The sequence below is a fragment of the Chelon labrosus genome (genome assembly GCF_963514085.1).
Source record: "Chelon labrosus genome assembly, chromosome: 13".
Taxonomy (NCBI): domain Eukaryota; kingdom Metazoa; phylum Chordata; class Actinopteri; order Mugiliformes; family Mugilidae; genus Chelon; species Chelon labrosus.
Genome location: NC_140346.1, coordinates 11587618 through 11613460, shown reverse-complemented (window position 1 = coordinate 11613460; position 25843 = coordinate 11587618). Strand labels below are relative to the sequence as shown.

The following is a 25843-nucleotide window of genomic DNA, read 5'->3' as shown; positions in this document are numbered from 1 at the left end:
CAAAACTGAAGTAAATGTATTTGGCTTTAAACACATCAGTAATCAAATTATATATTAACTGTGATTGACATCACCTTGGAGGAATCTTGGAGTTGATTTTGACCAGGCTGTGTCCTTTAAATAGCACATAAGACAAGTGACAAGACAATCCTAAATACCTCCCAGTATCATATAGAACACTTTGCTCTCAACCTACAAGTTTAATTAGTCTCAACTAGAGTCTCAAAAAGCAGATTGGAAGGTAGGGCCTTCTTCATTCAGGTTCGGCTCCTACTTTGGGTTGGGGAGGCCGACACCCTCTCTACTTTTAAGGCCAGGTAGGTAGTTGGTGCAGGATCAGGTACCTCTGAACGTCCCTTTGTTAGGCTTAGTTATAGGCTTTAGCTGTGAGTGTCAAGGAAAGAGTTAGATTTTGATGCAAAATTAGTATTGAAATGTTTCATTCACCAAAGGGCCTGTGTGTACTATATGTAGGTTTCTGTCACCAGATCTGAAAATAATGTTTACTGAGCTTATAAAATGCAGTAGAAGGATCTTCCGACGGAAAATCTCAGAGATTAATATTGAGACATTGATCCTTGAAAGTTTGTGTAAAGAACAGAACTTCTACTGAAATTATTACTTTAGACTTGATAAAATTTACTTACATATATTATGCCCTCCTGACTGGATTAAAATTGCTGCCAGAAGTAGGCAAGGGAGTTAGAAGCACATGGTTAAGGAGGGATTGACATTTTACCACAACACTCAAATATTCACTTGAAATTAGAAATAGGATGCAAGACTCTTGCCTGGGTTGTTTCAGTGCTTTGTATTCGTCAATCGTCTTCATGTTTATGACTTTTTACAGCAATTTGAGATCATTGCACTGTTTCCTCCAAATTGGACATCAACTCATATGAGATACTGTTGATTTGATCCCACCCATGAGAGGCTAGAGAGATGATCCTAAGTGATACTGAGTAATCTGTACTATCCAAGCAGCAGAACGCACACACATCCACACACAAGCATTGTTTCTGCACGATCAACACTATCCAGACATTGAGAGGAAGCAATGTTCGGTCTCTTCAACCGGGTTGCTATGTGCAGTATATAGATTTGCCTATTACCATTGAAGCTCTGAGGAGGATCAGAAATTGAACTGTGGTAACCTTTACCAGAGCATGGAGAATGAAACAAACTGCTCTTTGTGGGACGATGTTTTAACTTCATTATTCGTTGCACTTATAGCTGCTTCTGGTTCTGTTTTTGCAGAACAATAATGATTTATGATACGTTTCAAATTTGATTCATACTACTACTTATTTTTTTGTTTCGAGTTTTCCAGCCATGAAATCAGATAACATTGTGAACACCATATTGCACAGCAGTAGCAGACAAAAACTGGCATATAAGGCTGAAATGTGGGTGTTTGATTCGCACAAGTCACAGATTCTTTGACCATGTGTTTCTTTATTATTTTCAAAAGCAGTTGCTCTCACCGTCTCACTCTGGGCAGGCAATGCCTTAGAAAGGGCAAAAATCCAGTTAACAAAAATATCACAGTATCGTCTGCTTCTTCTGTCCTTTGACTCTAGTGAAGCTGCTGACTGACTCAACTTCCCTGTAGTTTTCAGTTTTATAAAACGACCCTCTTATACGCTGGCAAGGCCGTAAATCCCCAGATGTAGGCCCAAAATTAGACGTTGCACCAGATAATGAAGCACGACTGACCTTTAATTTTCTCATCTCTTACTTTTCTACCCATTGTCTCACAGTCAGAAGGCTGGTATGGATAATAAGGCATTGGAACCTGATTCTGTGAGCATCCCCATGGAGGAGACCATCCTGTGTAATGGAGGCAGCCAGCCTTTAGCTCAGCCTGCTGTGCAGCAGGAGGCATCCATGTTGACCCACCTGAAGAAGGTGGAGAACCAGATCACTGATGCGCAGCATTTCTCCCACCTACCCAAACGCTCAGCCGTGGACCTAGAGTTCATCAATGTCTCCTACACCATTCAGGAGGGACCATGCTGGAGGAGGAGAGGTAACACACATCTGCCCACCCTTCACACTCATCTCGTTAAGCCAGTCACATCCCCAAAGCAGTCAACTGATGCTTTATTGTAGCACATCCAAATTCCTATTGATCTCGCTTGGCCAGATCATTTCCCCACATTCAGAGAGAACAGGGATTTCACACAGGATCGATACACACCCCACAGGGTAGTCACAGACAGTAAAATACAGTGTTTACACATGTGCTACATTTGTGCATTTTACTTCTTTAAATATTTGCACTGAAGGAAATGACCCATCTCCAACTAAGGCTTCAATTACTGTATTTTCTGTTCAATAGTCATGTGAAAAAAGTACATGACATAGCAATTGTTGACCTCCACAAAATTAAAGCACTAAATTTGTTCTTGTAATCAAGTTTTAATCCCTAAAACATTCAAATTGAAGTTAACAAAACAAAGTTAGTGTGTAACGTGTCCACAAATAAATTGCTCGTTTGTTTAACAGTTCCTTTAAATTCCTGCACTCAACTAAATAGCCACTTATTCGTTCAGCATTTTAAACTAGCATCATTTTTTCACTTTACCCCAAAATGCAAAGAGACAGTGTTTGTAGACCATAGTGTCAGTGTTCAGTAAATGTGTCTAAGGTGCTGGTGAAGGTGCTCGTCTCTGTCCATGAGTCGAATGTCAGGAGTGCACCATCAGAGGTTTCCAGTAAGTGCTACACTGTGCGAGACAGATTAGGTCATCAATAATGTAGCTGAGTGGGTGAGGTAAAGGACTGATAGGAGAGGAGAGTTAATCTGGGCAACAGACGGTTCAAGGTCATACAAATGAAAATTGCTTTCAAGCTTTAAAGATCTTGCAGGTTAACACCTCTTGTGCTGTGGATGAATAGCAAATGAATTGAACTTTTCATTGACCACTGTGCTGCTCAGTTCCTGCCTGCGGTTTCATTAATGTGCTTGAATGTGACTGTAAAAAAAGTGGATGCCATGACTTCTCCTCAAAAGTGAAGCCAAAATTTGTGGAGCTCCCCCTGGTGGCTGGCTGCAGTATAGGTCGTAAGCTCCACCTCCTCCATGTTAGTGGAAGGGACTTGGGCCAAACTAAAACACTAAAGTACACATCAAATACATTTTTTTCAAGAATGGTTTCTGTCATTTATGTAGTTAATATAATGCTGATGTATGTTCAAGTGTCAATTTTCTGGAGATGTTTTGTGTTAGTTAGCTATCTGACGCTATAGAAACAGGATGAGACATCATCATGCTTGGCAGTTGCCAATGCTCTGCAGTGTATAATCCAACTTTTTTTGCAAGTGGTGGAGGTAGAGCAGAGTTCAGTGTTAATCAAAAGCAAATGCAAGTCAGTCTGGAGGAAGTGTGGGTGGATCATCAATAATGTGGCTCCACTCTGGCTCCAAACTTGCAAGATGGCGCTGCCCACATCCCCGGGATAATAGCGGCAGTGTGGCCAATGGGAGGAAGTGGAGACGAGTCGTCCATTTTTTCTTCAGTCTTTGGTTTAAACTTGTTTGAGGTGTCTTTTCAAAAATTTGATAGTACAGCTCCATACCAAGCTGTCTACGTGTGAAAGTGTCACAGCACTATGTAAGTGAAGCCCAGTGATTGAGAAGTGTCCCTGCATTTGTAACAGCAGCAAGCTGCTGTTTAAATGAAATGACAGTTTCAGATAAGAACAGATCTACAATCAATATGAAACCCCAGCAACTACTGAAATCTACGTTAGAGGCTCTACAGGAGTGTATATACAACAACGTTAACACGCAAAGTCATTTCTCACAAAATGTGGTAAATATTTCATGACACACATGAATTTTAGACCTCACATTCAGTAGCTAAATCAAATCATAACCTTCAGAAAACCATAGAAATGAGTCACCCCTGGCAAATATTTAAAAAAGGACAGGCACCTTGGAAAAACCCTTTGTTCATGAAATACTAAACAATTCTTATTCTGAGCACGTGTGAAAGTAATCATGCAGTCAGTGTAGCTAGCTGTGTGGTTAGCATATCGGCTGACAGTTTCCTTTGCATGGAAACTGTGCACATAGTCCAACCTAAACTCAGGACATACCTGGAATGAGCCAGGATGAAGAACAAAGGTGAATTTAATCAAACTTAGGCCTACAGAGCGGAGTAACAAAAGCTTCTGCGTCCAAGTAGAGTACGTCCAACATAAGATATTCCACTGGGAGGAAACAAGGTCCAAAATGGCTAACAAAAGAGGACAAAACCAAAGCTCAGGCAACCACACATAGATCTGAGGAAGCAGTTCAGTAGACAAACTGACGAAAGACAAAGGAAGAGACAAGACTATATACACCAAGGCTGATGGACAACAGGACACCAGCGAGACGAATGAGAGCACATGGTTGTCCAGGACAGGTACACAAGGAGTTAGAGGGTAACGAGACACAGGTGAAAAAACAAGAAACAACAGATTCTACTCGCTGATTTGATAAACCACATTTCATGTGTGGTAGTACAGTTGTGTGTTTGTACATGACTCCTGGACGTCAGCATCTTTCTGGTTTTGTTGGAGATTAGGGTTCTTGTTTGTACGTTCACTGCAGCAGAGCAGAGGTACCACTCCTCCCAAACATTGATAACAATATCTTGTTAAAAGCTGGTGCAGGTGAGTGCTCAGTGATAATGCTGTTAGACGTGAGTGCAACATCTGATACCGTACTGTACCGTGTTGTGTACAAAACATGTACAATATGTATGGATTAAAATTATGGATGCGTGTAGCTTCTGTAGGTGAATTTGTGTTATATTTTTGATGTTTTGGTAGAGAAGTGCATGTTTAAATCCAAATTTACTGTCGTAGACAATGGACTGTCAGAAAAGCAGACATAATGCATCAGTTCAAGTTAAGACTGAACTAAAATCAGTTTGTGGCACAAGAACGGTGAAGTTGAGAATGCACTCACCCACTTACAAGAAACTCGACCCCACTGGAAAATGTTGGCCCTGCTGCTGGGTGCATAAGAAAATTTAAACGTTGAGAAACCTACTATTTCCTTGTACTTCTCTCCTCCCTCAGCAGTCTTCCGAGCTAACCTTGCAGTTTCTATGGCTGACTCACGTTTTTGCAATGTCTATTGCTCATGTTCATATCTCAGTCTTCCTCTTTTCCTTTTGGCTGTTCCCTTCAGGGGTCACCACAGCGAATCATCTGCTTCCATCTCACCCTATTCTGTATCCTCTTCTCTCACACAGTTCTTACCACAATGTTTTATATTGTGCATTAGTATGACTGTCAGGTGTTTTGAATATTTACCCTTTCCGAATTAGCATGAACACATTATTTTATTAAATGCCTTAAGTCCTTGTAGGATAGAAGAAGCTTTTCCTTCTTGTTGTTCAGTGTCATCCATTCCCACTCTGTTTCCAGGTTTCAAAGCCTTGTTGAAGTGCCTTTCCGGAAAGTTCTGCAGCCGGGAGCTGATAGGAATCATGGGGCCGTCAGGGGCCGGGAAGTCCACCTTAATGAACATTTTAGCAGGATACAGGTGAGAGAACAAACATTCCCTTGTGTTCAAGGTAAAAGATCAGAGTGGCACAGTTAATTCAATATAAGCAGTACAAGTACAGTACAACTGGTGTAGTAAAACATGGACTGTACAGTGTATGTGCCAGACTTTGCATGTACTCTTGTTTAAATTAAATGGTATACGTCCTTCATACTGCTCAGGGAAACAGGGATGAAGGGTCAGATCCTGGTAAATGGGAAACCCAGGGACCTGCGGAAATTCAGGAAAATGTCCTGCTACATCATGCAGGAAGACATGCTGCTGCCACATCTCACTGCCAGGGAGGCCATGATGGTGGGTTCCTACTGGTCACTTGAACTTGAAACTTTCTGATGATTGCAGCAATTATAGTTATGAATATCATGATTTTTAAATTCTGAATTAGTGTTGTTGTAGAAATAGCCTTGTGACTTGAGAGTGACTATCCTCGCATATTTTCTTTTTGCTGCAGGTTTCAGCCAACTTAAAGCTTGATGAAGTTATGGATGTGAAAAAAGAGCTGGTAAGCTAAAAAGATGATGTCTACCAACTTAATATACACAAGGAAAATAGGTAAAAACAGAAATTCTTCACCTTGAGAACTTAACTTAAACACTGCCAAGTTATATTCTAACTTAAGCAGCCAGTCACAGTTAATATGGAAGAATGGCCTGGTATTGTTGGTGCACTCCACTCTCTCAACACACATACCAACCTTGCATGAAATGTTCCAAGGTTGCAGGTACTTGGCTCATCTGACATTGCCCTCTGCCACCTCCGTTACTGTTTTAGACAGTATCTCTTACAATAAAAGTAATTATTATTAAACATTACACTACATTCATTTGGCAATTGCTTTTGCCCCAAATCAATGCACTCAGTGCATTCCAACCAAGTAGGCACAGGAACTAGATATCTTCTGAAACTGAGGCTGTATGTCTTGGCTGAGTTATCCAAAGTTAAACAGTTCAGCAGTTAAGACAAAGTAATGCCAGGTTCAGGTTGTATAATATTTGCATCTGATAAGATGTTCATTGTTAACAAGTGATTTTAGAGTCATAATTTTTGCTGTGACTTTAATCAGAGACATCATACATCACAAGTTGACTCTTGACCAATCCAAACCATCCTGATATTGGCAAAGAACGTGCCAGGGACAGACCTTCAGAAACAGGAATGCAAAAAAGCCGTAGTACTTCCGAAACTTCCAAGAAAAAATTTTGTCAGGTTTATGTTCAGCAGGATTTGCTAAATGGCATGAAATCAACAACTGAACAAATATTTGACACCAGCCCTGATACCGTATGTCTTCTAAGCTGGGCTATTATTGTACTGATGGATGAATCTGTACCTGGCATTACGAATATGTGGCAAAAAGATCATATTGGGCTGGTTGGCGATCTAGAGGGAAAATACAAAACAGTCAGGGATTTAAAATACATTGCAAGTCATCCAACAACAATGCATGAAGAAAATATTTTATTTGGTAACTGATAAATTGTTAAACCCTCTGTTAAATCCCATTGTCTCTTTCTCTCACACATTCCCTGTTCAGGTGAATGAGATTCTGACTGCTCTAGGGCTCCTTGACTGCGCTCACACTCGTACCAGTTCGCTGTCTGGTGGTCAGTGTAAACGTCTGGCCATTGCCCTGGAACTGGTCAACAATCCTCCAGTCATGTTCTTTGATGAGCCCACCAGGTGAGACGGAACATAATACTGTATATTTAAGTGTTGATCTGCTTCCATTAAATCAAAAGTCAGCATGTCCCAGTTAGGATTGGAATACCATATGAAAAGTTTTTGTTGTACCCACTAACAGTATACATTGCCAGGTTTATTACTGAATGGAAATGCATATTGAATTCTTTTGTTACAGAAAAGTCAATATGTCCGGACAGCACATCTGACTGCATATTTATAAAAAGTTTTGTGACAATTATTATACTCTTCATCATAGTGGTAGTATCTGGCAAATAAGTTCTTTCTGCAAAAGTGTCTGCAACATTTGCTCGCATGTGTTGTTTCTCCTGTGTCCAGTGTTTGCTGGCTGCTAGCCACAGCTTCACACTGTGTACAGACCTGCGTGTGATATCAAGTTCTTGGCAAGGAAGCAAAAGGGCGTATTTCACAAAATGTCCAACTTCAGATGGTTTCCACTAGAAGTCCAATGATATTGTTATATCATGAAGATGAATCATGTCCAACTTAAAATGTAAAAAATATCAGTCTGAAGTTTGGGTTCTTTCAGTTGATGTGTCAGGGCATGGTACTTTACGTTAGTGTGTCTTCTCTTCAGATGACTTCCCAGCAGTTCATTCATTTTGTCTTTGTGTTTCAGTGGCTTAGATAGTGTGTCATGCTACCAGGTGGTGTCCCTAATGCGTTCCCTGGCCCTGGGAGGACGTACCATCATCTGCACTATTCACCAACCAAGTGCCAAACTGTTTGAGATGTTTGACAAGGTGTGAATCTGTCAATAAATAAAAAAAAAAATCAATTCATCAATAGACTGCAGGAAGATCCTGGATGGGTTTATGAGAACCTGTGTTACATACCAACACTTGCATTGTGCATCGTACGCAGACAATCATCAGCTGTTAAAGAATACATAAGCATTGAATGTCTTGTTCCTCCACAGCTTTACATCCTCAGTCAGGGACAGTGTATCTACAAAGGTACAGTCCCTTACCTCATCCCCTATCTGAAGACTCTGGGCTTGTACTGTCCTACCTACCACAACCCGGCAGACTTCAGTATGTTCACATTTATTCATGTCTTACTTTGCTAAGGACAATGGAAAAATTACTTTGCAATTCATTCATTGCTTTTACATTCTCTGCTTTTGTACTTGATTCAGTCATTGAGGTGGCGTCAGGAGAATATGGAGACCTGAACCCGGTGCTGTTTGAGGCAGTCCAAGGTGGGATGTGTGCATTAGAAGAGAAGAAGAAGTGCGACACCAATGGTTCAGTCTGTGCATCAAAGTTCCCCATGGTAGGTGCTAGATGTTATCATTTTTATAATTACATTAATTTCTAATTAATTGCTAATAGATAGGGTTAGGGTTATGGTTAGTTGGGATTTGTTTTTTTCCCTGGACCCCCTTACATTTATCTTTCTGTTGTGATAAAGATGAGTCATCAGCACCTTTTCTCAAGTGCTATAACAGCACTACGCCTCATCTGTGCTGTGTGAAGGAGCGTTACCACAGGTCCATCCCTCCTGCTGCAGTGAGGCTGTACAACCAAGCCTGCTCCTAGACCACATTTGTAAAACTACTGTTGTATTAATTTGCTATTTTTGTATTTTTTTTTTAATCTTTTGCACTGTCCTTAAACTGTATGCTGCTGTAGCACAGCAAATTACCCCACTGTGAAATAAATTAAAGGATTATCTTATCGTGACTTACAATATTTCATTAATAATATTGTGGGAAAACCCCGTTGGGCAGGAACAACTTTATCAGCTAGTTCACCTGATAAAGACACAGAGGTGTGGTGCACCAAAAAATAACCATATACATAATCTTGATCATCCATTAATCAGACAAAACCTCACACACCCAGTATGACCTTTATTGCCCCTTAGGGGGGCTCAGACCTCAGGTTGGGTACCCTGGCTCTAAAACTAGATAGATGTTTCTGTGTACATTTAATCTGGCCCTGACAGTAGAATTTTCTTCTATTCTCTGCAGGACACTGGCCACATAGAGAGCCATACTTTTGCCACAAGCACACTAACACAGTTCTGCATCCTCTTCAAGAGAACCCTCATAACTATATGTCGAGACCAGGTGGGTAACCATGTCTGCTCAACAGAAATACCTTACTGTATGCCTAGCTGCTGAAGTTAAGTCAAATAAAAAGAGCTGTTACCTAGAAGAGTTGAATGATCTAAGTCTGCTATTGTTGTGTTCTCAGGTTTTAACCCACCTCAGACTGATGTCTCACATCTCCATAGGTGTGTTAATAGGTTTGCTCTATCTGAACATTGGCAATGATGCCAGCAAAGTGTTTAACAACACCGGATTTCTCTTCTTCTCTATGCTCTTCCTCATGTTTGGAGCACTCATGCCAACTGTGTTGACCTGTGAGTATGATCAAGAGGAGGCTATGGACTCATATTTGCATTGTGTAGATACACTTCTGTTTATCGGCATTGCCTAATTTCAACACCCCATAAATGGCTGATATGGACTTATGTGCTGCATATAAACCCTCGATGCTCCATCTGGCAGTTCCTCTGGAGATGTCTGTGTTCCTGAGGGAGCATCTTAACTACTGGTACAGCCTGAAAGCATACTACCTTGCCAAGACCGTGGCTGATATCCCGTTCCAGGTAAGCTGTGTGTAGATAGGACTGAAGGGGTGGGTTGACTCTCGTAGCTGCAGTCCACTGCACTCTGGTGTTATTTGCAGGCACTACAAGGTTTCTGTGTAGCCTCCACAGTCAGAAGATCTGAATCCAGTCGGACACATATGGGATGTGGTTGAATGGGAGAAGTACACTTTACATACTCAAGAAAATTACACGCTGCAGAGGCGAAACCTGTCTGAGAAAAACAACACCTAGCATGTAAAGATAGCAAAGCACGGACATGGTCTCCGCCAGTATTGTTAACAAAACATGACCAACTACTATTGACAAGTATGGTACCGGGGCACGAGCAGACATATGAAGAATTGAAACATGGGATTTTATCAGGTACTACGTGACAATTGTTGGATTTTTCCTGAATGTCTTAAGGCAACGCTAGAGACTTGCCAATCAACACAAGTCTAGTTCCAAAAAAAGAAAACGATTTATCCTTCTTGTTATGAATTAATTATGTTATATACTGTAGATATTTTGCCACCAACTGACTCCCTTCCTGTATTGGAGCTTATTGTTTGATTCATGTTTGATTTTGAGCAAACAGTTTCCTTTGTGATAGTTAATAAATGTGTTATTTCAGGTGATCTGCCCCATCATGTACTGCAGTATAGTCTACTGGATGACAGAGCAGCCTCCTGAGGCCACCCGCTACCTGCTCTTCATAGCCCTGTCCACCTGCACTGCCCTGGTAGCCCAGTCCCTCGGCCTGCTGGTCGGTGCTGCCTCCTCCTCACTACAGGTACCGTGGGTTGACGTTGTTCGGGGTAGAATTTCGTGGCTGTTGTTACACGTATAAGACAGTTTCTGTCCTCTGCACCTATCCACAGGTAGCCACATTTGTTGGACCAGTCACAGCTATCCCAGTGCTGCTTTTCTCTGGATTCTTTGTGAACTTTGACACAATCCCCAAGTATCTGCAGTGGAGCTCCTATGTGTCTTATGTCAGGTGTGTAGACTCTGAACGACTATACATATTTGAGTTCAGATGAACAGATGCTGGGCGGCACAGTGGCGTGGTTAGCACTGATGCCTCACAGAAAGAAAGTTCTGTGTCTGAATCCATCAGGCGACTAGGGCCTTTCTGTGTGGGTTCTCCCTGGGTACTGTCCACCTGTCCAGGGTGTACCCCGCCTCTCGCCCGATGACAGCTGGGATAGTCTCCAGGCCCCCCGCGACCCTCCAGAGGACAAGCGGTTACAGAAAATGAATGAATGAACAGTGATGCAGTGTGAATCATATCACCACCCAGTGACTAAACATCTCAACCCCTCAGACTGTCTGAACTTACATATAACAACACAACACAATACAGCTGTGTTGCCAAATCTCTACTAAAAACTTCTACTGAAATTAATAGCTTTTAATAACCAGAACACACATTCGAGTCCAATTTCATATGGATGCTGGGGATCATAATCCTCAGAGGGTCATTTCAACATGCTGACATTATATCACAGCCTGATGAAAGTATCTTCCTGAATATATCTATGGATGAATCCTAATAAATATTTTAGGTCACCCTTGACCTTTCCTTCAGTCAGGGTTTACGTTCTGAATGGACCCTTTCGATTTCAGACACTCACAACAGCGTATTAACCTATAAATCAGGACAACTCCAAATGTTTCCCTTTGTTTTAGTGCAAAGAAGAACATTAAGTGTTTACGTTTAACGAACTGCACTATTACAAAACATGTAATGAGCAGTTTCTGTATAGTTCTAGGTCTCAGTGTCGTGTTATGTCCCCAACTTTCACTAAAACTGTGTGAAACCTAGGGATAGCAGTTCATTTTATTGGAAAAATTGCAGTTAATGTCTTTTTTGCACTTTTCAAATTCATCCCGCGGGCCAGATTAGACCCTCTGGCGGGCCGCTTTTGGCCCGCGGGCCGTATGTTTGACACCTGTGATCTAGGCTATTGTGACTCAAAATAAGGAGATGAAGGTTTTTTACTGTTATGACGTTACCTCAGTGGTTTCATTTCTTCAACAGATACGGGTTTGAAGGGGTGATCCTCTCCATCTACGGGATGAACCGCTCAGAGCTGGAGTGCCCGGGGCAGGTGTGTAAGTTCCAACAGCCTGAAGAGGTTCTGCAGCTACTGGATGTTGAGGATGCAAAGCTCTACGTCGATTTTATTGTCCTGGGTGTTTTTTTCATCATCCTACGACTCGCTACTTATCTTGTCCTCCGCTATAAGGTCAAGTCTGAGAGATAGGTTTCGCCCAGCTCATCTTCAGAGCATCAGCTCTCCCTAATGTCATTCCAGACCTGGACCCTTTCCTGTGCACAGACACCGTGTCATTGTTCATTTCATTTAATTCATCGCTGCTAAAAGGACTGAACACAAATCCTGATTCTGTTCTGCTGCCAAGAACGGTGAAGGTGACAGCGCGGAGCAGAGGGGAATCATCTTCTGACTCAACCTACACCTGTTTTACCTCATCAAGACTTATGTGCACAAAAGCCACATCGGCAGTGAGCAGACAACTCTGCAGACAAGACTGAGCCTCATCGAGCAGCACATACCGTACTTTCACAAGATAGAAATGTTTTTATGCAGTAGCACGCATGAGAATGGACATGCTTGTCGATCCCACACTGTACTGCCACTGTCAGTGCTGTAGTGTTTGGACTTCGGTCCGCAAAACTGCCCCTTTTGAGAAATGCAAATACAAACAGTGTTTACATTACTCTTTAAGCCAAAAAAATAGTATAAACTGTTGCACTGGAAAATAAGTGTGATGATTTGTGCCTGAAAGAGTGGAAACGAATGATCATTTTTTTGGTGGGAATCATGGGATCATAATGTCTGTAAGGTGCATGAAAGCAGTTTTGTTGTATATATATATTTTTGTGTTGTCATGTGACTCAATTCGGATGACGCCCCCCAAACTTAACAAGAAAATCAGCACATTGTTTTAGCTTTCTTTTCTTTTCTTTTTTAACGTGTTGATAGTTGTAAATTAAGCTTTCCTATGATTGTCTCCTAATATTTGGTATTTTTTGTACTTCTATAATCTAATCTAAAGTCTTTTAAATCTTAGTTGCAAATTGTAAAGCCTTAATCATTTTACACTATGCTGTATTATCTTTATCATTCTATGCATATGCAGTCATATTCATGTATTTATACAAAATAGATGAGTTCATGTGTCGGTATTGTTTCGTGTCCGCGCTACATCCAGGAACGCCACAAGGACACAGTATTTTCATGCAGTCACGTTTGGTGCTATGTGAAGTTTCATGTCCAGTTGGAATTATTATTATTACATTATTACCATTTACGAAACATGAAGTATTTGAAGAGTAACCAAAGAGAATACAATGTAATTAGAAGTATGTGCATATTTTATTTGCAACATAATAACTGTTTTTTGTCTTGTTTGGTGTTATGACCACTTGTACGTCAATTACTGTATTTCATTCCATGTTGAAACATAAGTTGCAGCTTGAACTGTACATAAGGGTATGTAAAAAGACTCATATTCCAATAAACACTGGTCTGACTAATTCAGCCTTACTCATAATATGGTACCAGTCATTACATCGTACCCTTACTCTGGGGCAGTGACTAGTGTTTTCCTCCTGGGAAACTGCTGCACCGCTTCCCACAGGATCCTCGTGACGAGGTGCAAGCCTGACAGCGCCTAAGGCCCTCATATAATGAGGAGGTGCCAGCTACAGGAGGACAAAATAGCTGGAGGGAATGATCTTCCTCCAGACGCCTGTTTCACTGGTCAAGATACCAAGAGGTACATTGTCCCCAACGTCCATAAAATCTTTTATACTGGGTGAGAAGTCTTCCATGTCCCCACAGGCATCTTTGCAAATGTTAGAGTCTGGGCCATTGTTGTTCAACCACAGAGGATGCACCCCTCCCACAGAAAAACAAATGCAACCACATAAGTGGGCTCGTCCCAGAACTAATGCTCTGTTTGTTCACAATCAGTCTGACTGTGGATTTGTGAATTCCAAACACTTTAGGAGATGGGTTTGTAACATTTTCCAGCCTGATGATCAGCACCAACTCTTTTTCCGAGGAATTTTTCAGAATGGTCCTTTGTCCGTGCCATCATGCACTTCCACAAACATGTGTTGTCAAGATCAGACTGAGACCAGTCCCTGATTTTTTGCCACAAAATGGGGCACTCAACGACATCTGAGTTTCATTCCATTGATTGGTTTTGAACAGACTGACTCTTATTTGGCCTTTAAATTTTATCCCAGACGTTCACTTATTGTTGCCACTCACAGATATGTAATATGTGCTCATTTTCCTGAACAAACAAAGTCAAAAGTATATTTCAAGTAGCAGAGAGGGTAGAGAGATAGTTGTCACAAGTACTTACCAGAAAGAGATGGTGCTCCTTTATGATTGCTCTCCGCCTCTTGTTTTCTCCTTTTCATAATTTTTTGATACTGGAACTGTGTCATATTTTCTCCAGTTGTTGATGACTGTCTTCAGTGCGTTCCTTGGCACTTCTAATGCCTTGGAAATTCTTCATAGCCATCATTTGAAGAATGCTTTTCACAATGAGATACTACTGATGCTCTGAAATTAGAACAATAATAATTGGACAGTTTTATCCAAAAGAAAAATAAATTTTAAAAAAAACACTGAAACAGCGGCCATTGTACTTGTAGAGTGTCCGTGTCAGGAAAATATAGTATAGGCATAGTGTTTATAGTAGAAACTATATGTATCTAGATATATTTAGCGGTCGTAAGTGAATGTACTTTCTCAACACATAACAAACATATGGGCTCTCCCTGCGGCTTTAGGGAGATGATATTACGCATATTTTAACCAATCTTGGTGAAAAATGTATGCAAAACTGGGTGGAAATACATCTTGTGACACTGCAGAAGCTTATCGAAACAATGTCACAGAGAATGCGTGCTGTAATCAAAGCTAAATATCAGAGTGTGTGACCTTTTATTTTTGGTGGCGACTTTTTTTTTTGGCCAGGCAGTGTATGACACTCACGTTCCCTGCAAACGACTCGCGAGAGGATACTGGCAGACGTAACCAGGAAACGACCTCTAGCCGGCCCAATGACATCAGAGGTTTCACGTTCATTCATATGCGGAGCTGTGCAAGAGGAGCGTCCCTATTATTCCCAAAGATTTGGTGATTTTTAATGGGCTCCGCGTCTAGCAAAGGCCGCCGTTGATTCGAGCAACATCGACAGAGTGAACCGGGATCACCGCCATGTCGGAGGAAGCAAGTTCACCGGTAGGTTTTTAAAGAAAGCGACTTACGGTATCCACCATATATGCATACTACACATTCAGCGCCCAACACGTTCGGCGAAACTTCCGTGTGCGTCGTCAGTCGGAGCACGGTGATTGGCTGGTGCTCGTGTCTGTCTGAGGATCCTGTTCCCTATTGGACAGAAGAACTGAGGGGCGGAGTCTGTCAAAGTTGACAGATAGGAACGAGGAAAAAAGCTCTGAAGAAGCTAAATCTTTCAGTTTGAGTTCGGTTTGACCAGGTTTCCTTCTACATGAGCTGGCAAATTAACAAGACACGACAGGGTACAACAATTGTACTCTGCATCAAATGTTAATCCATGAGTCTGTCTGAACTGTGTCTCCATTCATTAAGTTTACAAGCCAAACTGTACAAGCTAATTACACCGAACATGTTCAACACCGTTTTTTAAAAAAAAAAAAAAAATAACATCAGCTTTCCGTTAAGAAAAGAGGAACTGTGTACTATTGTATTAAGTTGTGTAACCTTCAGTTACTCCGTTTTACAAAACCGGTTAGCATTACTTTGCCCCCGCATCTAGCTTATCTTAGCAGCAGTTTAAATTTAGCAGCAGCAGCACACGAAACACGCATTAAAGTTAAAAATGTAATCAAAACGTGATATTTGTTCTCTGTCATTGATGCCGAGTGGACGTTTGTTGCCTGCTAACCTCTGCTGCAAAGTATTGACTGACTGTGTGATGGGATATTGTAAAGCAGAGCAGAGAAATGTTAAATTGACCGATTTTTGAATGCAGTTCACAGACAGTCAAGAGACCAGACCCCATAATGTTGTAATATAGTCCATTGACTAAAAAATAAAGTCCAAGCTAGGGTCAAAAAGATCAAATGTATACATATATCTTAAGAAGAAGTAAAAATGTTTATTAAAAAAAAAGTCTACACATGTTATAATTTAGATTTAATGTTAAACAGTCACATTAGGAAAACAGGAACTAGCGAACACAAATATTTTAGTAAATTATTATTTCATTATTAGTATGGTTTCATTTGTCTTCTTTTATGTACACAATGCATAATTACTAAAAAGCATTACTAAAATAAAAAGCATTATTAATTCTTTTTTATTATGTGTGTATGTTTTTGACCAATCCTCGCTGGTTTACCTCCAGCCAATCAGAATCACTCCCCAGCCTAAGCCACTGACATGACAGCATCCTGTCACATTTCTGATTAAACAAACTATTTACTATTGTATTTACTTTGTTTTTACATCTTGCCATTGATAAGCGTATGTCAGCTTGGCTGGTCTCAAATAAAGGAAGTGAGACCAGTTGTCTAAATGATCTAAGCGTACATTTGTTCTTAGTGTTGCTGGCTCCCGTCCATTCATAAAATAGACACTGTCAGATGAGTCAGGACGGCTCTATGACCACACCTTAGAAGCAGGATCCTCCTTAACTGCCGCTCCCTGCTTTTTATAACGGACTCAATGAATTGGCGCACTTATCTTTTGAAGCCAGAGATATCTGGGGGTGGGGGGTGATAAAGCGGGGAGGAGAAAGAGAGGGGGTGCCCGTAAGAAAGACCACTGCTGTTTAGTATCTGGAAGATATATGACCTCAGCACAGCTACACACCAAGACACAGCAGGCAGTCCCAGACACACACTCGGAGACAATAGCCTCTACAGTGCAGCAGCTCAGTGCAGACATACACGATTATGGAGGAAGGACCCTACAAGTACATCAGGGTGAGGAGAGCAGAGAAAATGGTTCAGCTCATTCATAAACTAACTGCAGATGTGACTGTAAATACGTTGGGGTGACTGAAGGACGTCAGTAAAACTATCTTGGGAGAAGCTGTTGCAGAGTGTGAGTTTGAAGCTCTTGTGGCTGATTTGCTTTTTTTGCCTTGGCAGGATGGGGACGGCAAGGTCAGTCGGGTTATCCGGATCGGAACCCGCAAGAGCCAGGTATAGTACTACATTCATTACTAAATCATGAGCTCAGGAGCCTTGTAGCTTTGACTAACTTTGTAAGTGTTTCAGCTTCTAGATTTTGCTACGATTTAAACAAGAGTAAAGGCCTTACAGAGACCCAGAGTGTCAGTTAACTGTGTATTATCTGATGCAGCGTACCCCCGTGCTGGCTCAGATACACCAGAGCGAGAAGTCTGAGGCTCCTTCTTGCACAGATAACACAATCTGACTCAAAATGTATTTTCATGATAACCGTTCCTCTAGTCTGCCATACTGATTTGATGGTTGAAATGTATCTAGTGCAGTCGGGCTCATGACAAGCGTTCCTTTGTTGCAGCTGGCTCGCATCCAGACTGACAGTGTGGCCGACAAGCTGAAAGAACTCTACCCTGACATCCACTTGGAAATAGGTAGGAATCGTTGAGGTCTTTATTTTACATATTTGTTGTATGCTCTTGTATGGTCTCTTGAAGACATTTCGACACTCATCCAAGTTGCTTCTTCTTCTTCTAAAAGACTGGTGGTGAGTCGGGGTTTAAATGGAAACATCTGTGGGTGTTTCCTGTCAAAACCTCACATGACTAAGGTCCAGTCCTTTAGAACTAAAGAAGCTACTTGGATGAGTGGCGAAACGTCTTCAAGAGGCTCTACAAGTCCCTTGTTTCAGCTTGTTTTTTTGGATGTGTCCTGGGCGTTAAATACGTAGAGTCAGTACATTAGCCTGCCTTTTTCATATCAGAAATCTAAAATGATATGATTTTTTTTTTTCCTTTGGAGATATTAGTCTGTCTGCATACGAAACTGCAGTAAAATAGTGCCAGCATTACATAGTTTGTCCAATAGAGAGCATTGACAGGTTGTTTCCACTCTAGAAGAAGTGATAGTGTTCAAATTACAGGCCTCTATGCTGCTGCGATCCTTACCATTGCATGTAATGTATGTGTGAGATAAGATAATCCTTTAACCCACTGGATTACAGGATGCTGTGTCATTTGCTGAAACAATTTCTAACTAATTTTGCAGTTCTGGGCTCATAGAGCATGTGCATTAGTGTCATTCGAGTGAGGTCAGTAGAGAGCATGCTGGACTCTACTACAAGACTCCTCACACATGCATCATACATCTATTCAGACATTTGTCATCTTATTGGGGCAAATGGTCTCATAATAAGGATTAGCAGGTTCAGAGAAATGTGTTCATGTTTAATTTTAGACCATGATCGTGAGTGGTGAAAGATGTCTGTTGGGCGAGAGCTTTGTAAAGAAACAAGGATTATGTCAGTTGTTCCACATTAACATCATCTTTTAGCTGATAAAATGAAGCAAAAGTTACAGAGCCATGTCTTAAGGGAATGTCTTAAGTTTTTTTTTTTTAGTTATTAACGGTTACCCTGAACCTTTTGTCTTTCAGTTGCCATGTCAACAACAGGAGACAAAATCCTTGACACAGCATTATCGAAGGTGAGCCTTTTCATATGACACTTCAGAACACCATTCACACACACACACATCTACGTATCTACTTATGAAACTAACAGATAATCCTGTTTTATTATTTTTATTTTTATGCAGATTGGTGAGAAGAGTTTGTTCACCAAGGAGCTGGAGAACGCTCTGGAGAGGAATGAGTGAGTGTGACCGACCGGTGTCATCTGTGGCTGACATCTGTGGCTAATCTATGAGTCGAGCCTAAAGATAAAATAAAATACTGGTACTTGTGTATTATAGCAGTCAGCTACAAATATCCTGGGTGACTACTTAACTTCAAGTTTGAATTTGAAGCATTTTCATGACAAAAAAAACAACTATTTTGGTGATGTCTTACTCTTTTCACAATGAAGAAGACATTTTATCCATAAGACAAGTGTGTCCATGTGGAACCCTTTGATTTCTCTCCCTCCTCAGATGTATCAGGTGGCTCTGTTCTGAAGCTCAATGGCTGCATTATACCACTAAACCACTAATAAATGGAGCTCGTATACATGACCGTGTTACTGTGTGTCCTACAGGGTCGATCTGGTTGTTCACTCCCTGAAAGACCTCCCCACCACTCTGCCTCCAGGATTCACCATCGGAGCCGTGCTGAAGTAAGTGTGCTCAGACATCTGCGGCATCTGCGTAAATGCGCATTGTGAATTTTGTTTGCTTTTGAATCACTTGTCTAGCCGGGTACCCCGTCTGGAACATGTTCTGAATAAATAGAGCTCTTTTTTTGTCTCCTAGCAACAGTTTCAGCTGCTCAAAAGTGAAGAACGTGTTTTGTTGTGCGAATAGGTGACCTTACAAGATTTACAACAGGGAATAGATTCCAGCTGAATATTGTTTTTGGATATGTACAGTTAAACAGCAAATACAAAATAAAACTTTTTGATAATTGCTTGAAAAGAACATGATATAGTGTACAGCATCGCTAATTATAAACACGTACCAATGGTGACCCTTTGGACCATTCTAGTATGTTTACAAGGATGCACGTCTGACAGGTTGTAATACTCTTCTGCTGTACAATAGTTGTAGAAATACACAGCAAAAATACTGCAAAATTAACATATTAAGACTTCAAGATCATAAAAACATAATGAAACTACTGTAAACCCTCTATGGTAATCCCTTTACGTCTTTATGTAATGAAGCTGTGGTCCTTTCCTGAGAGGCTCAAAACGTTTGAGTGACGAAAGTCCCAGCCGGGTTGAGAAGAGTTTAAAACCACAACAGGAGGTCTTTATATTTTCTTCCACTGAACTGAAGCAGAGTGGAGGACATAGAGGGGCCGTGCGGGGGATCAGCTCCTTCTTTGTTCAAACAGTTCCTACTGACGACAAGTCAAATATTGTCCACCGTCTCCAAATCGGTGTAGAGTTTGTGGTGTAATCTCATTGTATTTGCCGTTTGACCAGTTGTAACCACTCGTGTCTTTGCTTCCTGTCGCTTTCAGGAGAGAAAACCCCCATGATGCAGTGGTCTTACATCCAAAAAATGCGGGGAAAACTCTGGACACGCTGCCAGGAAATAGGTACGGCCCGACAGATAGGTCCATTTGTTTTTCACTGAAGCGTGGATAACTCAGCTTGGTACTTTGTGTTTCGTGCAGTGTGATCGGCACCAGTTCACTGCGCCGTGCTGCTCAGTTGAAGAAAAGGTTCCCCCACCTGGAGTTCAAAGATATTGTATCCTTTGTGTTGACATCCACAATAAACAAGGGCCATCAAACTTAACAGGTTAGTAACACGTTAATGCAAATCCTTTTTGAGTTAAATTTCTTTAATGGTCGATTAAGTCACACGCGTTATTATGACCAGGGCCCACAGACGACATCAAAATTGCTAAAAAAAAAAAGAAGAAAGCAAGCAGAAACAAAAGAGCAGAAAAGAAAAAGACATGGGTCTTTCAAACAGCAACTTCAGCTTTTCAGACTGTTGTTATGACGAGAGCTTAGTGATCAGCATTCGCTGATGATGTGAACTGAGTTATGAACTGAACAGGGAGCTTTTTGAGCAGCTGAGACATTGATAAAAATCATTTCTAGGTACATTTAAAACAAAAAAAGGGGGTTGAATTTACTATAACATGCATTACTTGTATTATCTATGGCATGTTGACATACGTGCATTAATCCCAATATTTAATCGAGATTAATCACGATTAAATATCTTAATCTAATGACAGCCCTACAATAAACTTTTCTGTTGTCCGTCACAACATGACGTTTCATTTTACTGCACAACAACCAGTGATAATGTAAATAATCGTTTTCTTTCTTGTGTGTGTCAGTGCTAGCAACTCAGAGAAAGCCCTGACTCACTCAGCCATTCACCTAGATATGCAAAGACACTGGAACAGGTTTAATGTACTTTGTTTAGTGACTCATACTTACAGGGTTTAAGGCCAAATAAGTTTATGAATAAAGCTAATTAAACAAATATACATCCATGCTAGCGGCTTAGAGGCTGTATTCAGGAGCACTTTGAGCTAAATGCTAACGTCAGCATGCTAACATACTCTTGCTAACGAACCAGAGTTACTGTAGCCATAGCTACGGTTAAACACTTTGTCACCCTTAGTTTTTTATGGGTTAGTGTGCTACTGTTTGGGCATTAGCTCTAAACACAAAGTAGAGCTGTGGCCGATGGGAATGTGTATAAATTTAAATGTAAATGATAAATTAAAATTTCAAAATAATTTTACAACCCATTAGTCCAGAACCAACTGGCAACCAGACCAACGCTACTTGCTAACACGGCTAATTAAAACATGTGCTGTGCTGTCAGGAAGCTATATTGACTAAATATATGTAAGAATGAAATAAATGAGTATTCTCAATGTAGTAGACAGAGTTTGGTTTTGGGAGGCGTTTTCCTTAGCCTTTTCCTTCAGCGCGGGAACCTGAACACTCGACTGAAGAAGCTGGATGAGAAGGAGGACTTTGCTGCCATCATCCTGGCTGCTGCTGGTCTCAGGAGAATGGGCTGGGAGAACCGGATCAGCCAGGTACCGTATATAATGACAGATCAAATCTTTAAAGTCTCTGTGTGCGACATTTGTCATTTAACAGTTTGTCTAATTCTTCTCCATTCGCAGGTCTTGGGGCCTGAGGACTGCATGTACGCTGTTGGCCAGGTAGGAACTGATTAAGGGACTCTAATAAAACACTACACTCATGCATGTGTGTACACTCTCGGGAATTCTTTGGGAAATACAAATCTACATATATATGTGTGTGTTTGCTTTCAGGGGGCCCTGGCAGTGGAGGTCAGAGCCAGAGATACAGACATCCTGGAGATGGTGTCCGTCCTCCATGATCCTGACACTGTGCTACGCTGCATCGCTGAGAGAGCCTTCCTCAGGCACCTGGTACAACACACACACAAACACACACACAACTAATTTTCGCATCGTGTCAGTCCCTATGTATTCAATCTAGCTCTCACTCTCACTTGTAGGAGGGTGGCTGTAGTGTTCCAGTCGCTGTGCACACTCAAATCAAAGACTCCCAGGTAAGAGGAGGCGCCTTCAGTCACTGCTGCAACACTCATCAAGCTTTCTGTTCTTGTACAATAAACACAGAAATTCAGAAGTAGTGCAATGGCTGAACACATATTCCTGAGATAACTTTGTCTGTCTCTGTGGATTTACTGTTTATTTCCATGTGGTCATGTTGTTGAAATCAGTAGATAAAGGAGAAAATATTGACCTGGATGCTGATTCATTAAAGGTCAGCTTTGACTGTTTTGAAATGTTTTCCCAGCTCTACCTGACGGGCGCAGTGTACAGTCTGGATGGATCAGACAGCTTGAAGGAAACCATGCAGACGAGCACTGCAGCTAGTGAGAAGGTAACAGCTGAATGGATTCAGTGTTTAGGCCACTGATCACATCCAAGACTATTGTTTGTGAAGATTTGAAAATCAGTCGATTCTCACACCACACTACCACACTACTAAACTTTTCAACAATAATCCATTGCAGAATTTAGAAGAGGTGGACGAGCGAGCCCAACGAGTGGGAGTTACAGCCACTAAGGTCCCGTGTGACGCCCAGGACAGGGCCGAGCGGCTGGGGGTTGACTTAGCCAACTTACTGCTGAGCAAAGGAGCCAAGGAGATCCTGACGGTGGCCAGGCAGCTCAACGACGCCAGATAATCCCGCCCTGCCGCGGTTCCACGGTGTGCAGTCAGTGACAACCTTGTGTCAAGTAAAAACTTGAATTCCTTCATTCTGATGCTCATTTGATGTTGACTTTTGTAAAGATCGATGACTTTCTGTTGCACCAGGTGAGGATTTCAAACACTACTTGGACCAACGTTGTGCTCAGTGGGTTACAAAGCTGCTAAACTGGCTACCACTATCAGAGAGTTGAGAGTCCCAGCTCTCTGTAGCACTCATGGATTTGGTTCTTGCCTGTTCTTATTCACAGTACCTCATGGAACCGTCTCTTGAGCCACGCACTGTAGAAAGCACCTCTCTGGCATTATTACCTAGAAACACAAACAGGCCTTCAGATATTGTCGTCACGTCTTACAGCAACATTGCTGGCTGATATCCTCATGGTCAAACCCTTCGTAGTTTTTCAGTATGTTAACTAACTAACTTAAGGTCGTCTGTATTCACAAATATTATTTCCCCAAACTCAAGGATGTTTCAACAAAATCCATTATCATTCTTCACAAGCAAATCAACAAGACGTTGATCCAGAGTTGCTCTCTCAGCTCTTTGAAAAAGACAAATTTCTTCATGGTACCAAAGATGAGTGTCCAAGTACATGAGCCCATTTTCTGGTTAGGAACAAGCAACACCAACAACATTGAGACAAGTATAGATGCAAAAGGTTTAGATGTGTAAATGTTAAATTTAGAATCGTTATTGGCTTTGTACATTTGGTGCACTAAATCAAATCGTCCTACGTATTCTTCACTCAGCGTAAGTTGAGTTTGGAGATTTAGCCTATTTTAGGCTACTTCTTCAACACAGAGATAATATATTTAATGCACACAATACGCCAGAAGGAGCGTTTTGTTTGACTCCACCTGTTAACATAGCTGGTGTTTATATGATCTGTAAAGCTTGGCACTGAAGCTACGAGTTTAACTACATGACAACACACTTAACACTGGACCCGGGTTTCCAAACTAGTCCCTGCATCACTTTTCAGTTTCCTATTCGGATTTTAATTGTGCACTGTTGACCCATTTTAAGATTTGTTGATACTGCATATTGAGACTATGGGTGCACTAACTCTTGAAGTACCACACTGCGTGTTAACTGCGAGCTTGTGATTTTAAAGGTGGATTTCCAGTGTAGTGTATTGGACTGTTCAGAAGCTGAACACTCTTTGAATTTCAACAGACGCCAGATCTCATTTGAGAGACAACATCACTCCTTAAAACCAGAACAGTGCTTTACTCGTTACACTGGCTCAAAGATTGATTCAATTTCTATTAATGTAATCAAGAAATTTAAATGTTGCTAATGTAATTCTCATGATTAAGCTTTTCTCACAATCACACAATTTGTATCTCAAGATAATAATCAGGAGTCCTAACCAAAAGTACTTTTCTTGTAAACTGGAATATGGATGTCCTATTTATGAGATGTGGAGTCACAAAATATTGTTGTAAGTTGTAGGCTTAACAATACATAATTGTACAATATATGCAATGTGCTGGTATAGTTCTTCCACATTTTTGTCAGATTTTCTATACAAATAAATTAGATAAATTGCTGTAATATTGTCCTGCTACGTGCCGTACTCCACATATCAAAACCTAAACTTATATGGAAGCAATAGATTTTCAAACTTAATGAAAAACCATCAGTGCCATGATAGTAAAATGTATAATTTCTGCCTACATAAGTACATAAGCTGGACATTTGCCTTACATCTGTTTTGTTTCTTAATTTTTCATCAGTATACCCATTGTACAGTTAGTGTGACTATGCTGTTCCTTTTATTTTATAGGTCTTGGTTGTATATTATACCTAATTTAAACCTCCTGAGAAGATGTGAGGTAACATTAGCCATATTTCTTTTTCAGCTTTAATGTTTCTGTATGAATTAACCTAGAATATGTCTCTCTTTAGGCTTATCATAGTCCCTCAACAACAGAATTTGTACATGGTGTGAAAAATAAAACCACTGATGTCAAGAGACAGTTGTCAATAAAGTTTTGTGTGTTAAACATGTCTAGTTTCTGTCTGTTATCATATATCAGGGGACAACTCAGGGACTAGTTGCTGTTGATTTACTGTATTTAAGTAGAGTTAAATATCGTCTTTTATCCAACATTTGGGTGTGGGTTCAGTTTAATGTGTGACACCTGGGATGGCGTGTCGAAGGCTTCCCTTCGATTGTCTTTGAGGCTGGGGTAGGACCCGTACATGTGAATAAGATGTTTCAACGTGGTTGACATCTAATGACATATGGGCTGATGGCAGGATACATCAGTAAAGGCATTTGTGCTAGTTTCTGGTAGATCCCTCGCAACTAGAAGGACTACTTGATTTGATGATGTGAACACTTGTGGGCGTAACTACTCTAAGCAAGCTGAGCAAAGCTTGAAGGTAAATATGAAATGGGAATGTCATTAGTTTTTCAGATATTTGGTCATAAAAAATAAGACTAATGGAAATTTTGACATTTGATGAGGGGGCTAAATGAAAACTGAAACTTTAAAACTCTGGGTGACATGAATGACGTGACTTAGCAGTCAAGATATGCTATGAATGACAGTATCAAGTTTTGTCAGATTCAGTCTATGATGCGGTATTTTAGTATGGAATGGAAAACTGCGACGTACAGGTGGCACTACAGGAGACGATTACCAAGGTCAGTAGAATTTATCCTCTATGGACCAAGAATATAATGATCACACCAATATTTGTTGAGATATTTCAGTCTGGACCAAAGCAGAGGACCAACCAACCAACATGGCTCTACATGGGACTAGTTTTTAAGTAAGATGGTTTGAACCAAAATTTAGACATAAAACAACCCACAAGAGATTATTTTATTGCTGCATGCACTATCCATCTACAATTCTTTGGCTTAACTAATGACACATTCAGCAGCTTTTCTTCCTCAGAACCCCTCATCCAGTCAAAATGCAGCCGTCCATACTGGGTTTCCCCACAGGTATTCAAAGTGAAGAAAGTTTGTTGGGAGGCCATTGGTATTACATGACAGAAGTTACCAGAGGCTGGTTCCAGGTTGCCTTTCATCTGAATCTTCTGCA

General features: G+C 40.9%; 2 protein-coding genes across 5 annotated transcripts; both read left to right on the top strand.

Moving 5' to 3' along the window:
* Positions 1-1443: 1443 nt before the first annotated feature.
* On the top strand, positions 1444-12617 carry LOC311498431 (ATP-binding cassette sub-family G member 4-like). 3 transcript variants are annotated; one of them, XM_084559014.1, is made up of 14 exons: positions 1444-2029; positions 5427-5544; positions 5727-5859; positions 6017-6067; positions 7100-7245; positions 7886-8009; positions 8186-8300; positions 8405-8541; positions 9242-9340; positions 9468-9636; positions 9785-9885; positions 10502-10660; positions 10749-10867; positions 11912-12617. In XM_084559014.1, exons 1-14 carry the CDS (start codon positions 1774-1776, stop codon positions 12135-12137), a joined length of 1953 nt encoding a protein of 650 aa, XP_084415140.1. In that variant the 5' UTR covers positions 1444-1773; the 3' UTR covers positions 12138-12617. The 3 variants fall into 3 exon arrangements, with proteins under 3 accessions (XP_084415140.1, XP_084415139.1, XP_084415138.1); XM_084559013.1 differs by having other exon boundaries at positions 5400-5544; XM_084559012.1 differs by having other exon boundaries at positions 5373-5544.
* A 2277-nt stretch (positions 12618-14894) lies between these two features.
* Positions 14895-25157, top strand: hmbsb (hydroxymethylbilane synthase, b). Of its 2 annotated transcripts, none has more exons than XM_084558622.1 (14): positions 14895-15158; positions 17057-17110; positions 17454-17526; positions 18527-18576; positions 18688-18743; positions 19125-19202; positions 20051-20128; positions 20207-20282; positions 21490-21603; positions 21694-21732; positions 21847-21966; positions 22056-22109; positions 22361-22447; positions 22581-25157. In XM_084558622.1, exons 1-14 carry the CDS (start codon positions 15135-15137, stop codon positions 22752-22754), a joined length of 1077 nt encoding a protein of 358 aa, XP_084414748.1. In that variant the 5' UTR covers positions 14895-15134; the 3' UTR covers positions 22755-25157. The 2 variants fall into 2 exon arrangements, with proteins under 2 accessions (XP_084414748.1, XP_084414747.1); XM_084558621.1 differs by lacking the exon at positions 14895-15158 and adding an exon at positions 16306-16888.
* Positions 25158-25843: the final 686 nt, after the last annotated feature.

Bases quoted from the DNA above. Each gene is read 5' to 3' on its own strand.
- LOC311498431 (XM_084559012.1), top strand. From the start codon at position 1,774: ATGGATAATAAGGCATTGGAACCTGATTCTGTGAGCATCCCCATGGAG. The intron at 8,301-8,404 runs GTATGTTCACAT...TACTTGATTCAG, and splicing joins CCACAACCCGGCAGACTTCA to TCATTGAGGTGGCGTCAGGA. The intron at 9,341-9,467 runs GTGGGTAACCAT...TTGTGTTCTCAG, and splicing joins TAACTATATGTCGAGACCAG to GTTTTAACCCACCTCAGACT.
- hmbsb (XM_084558621.1), top strand. From the start codon at position 16,859: ATGGAGGAAGGACCCTACAAGTACATCAGG. The intron at 16,889-17,056 runs GTGAGGAGAGCA...TTGCCTTGGCAG, and splicing joins GACCCTACAAGTACATCAGG to GATGGGGACGGCAAGGTCAG. The intron at 17,111-17,453 runs GTATAGTACTAC...CCTTTGTTGCAG, and splicing joins TCGGAACCCGCAAGAGCCAG to CTGGCTCGCATCCAGACTGA.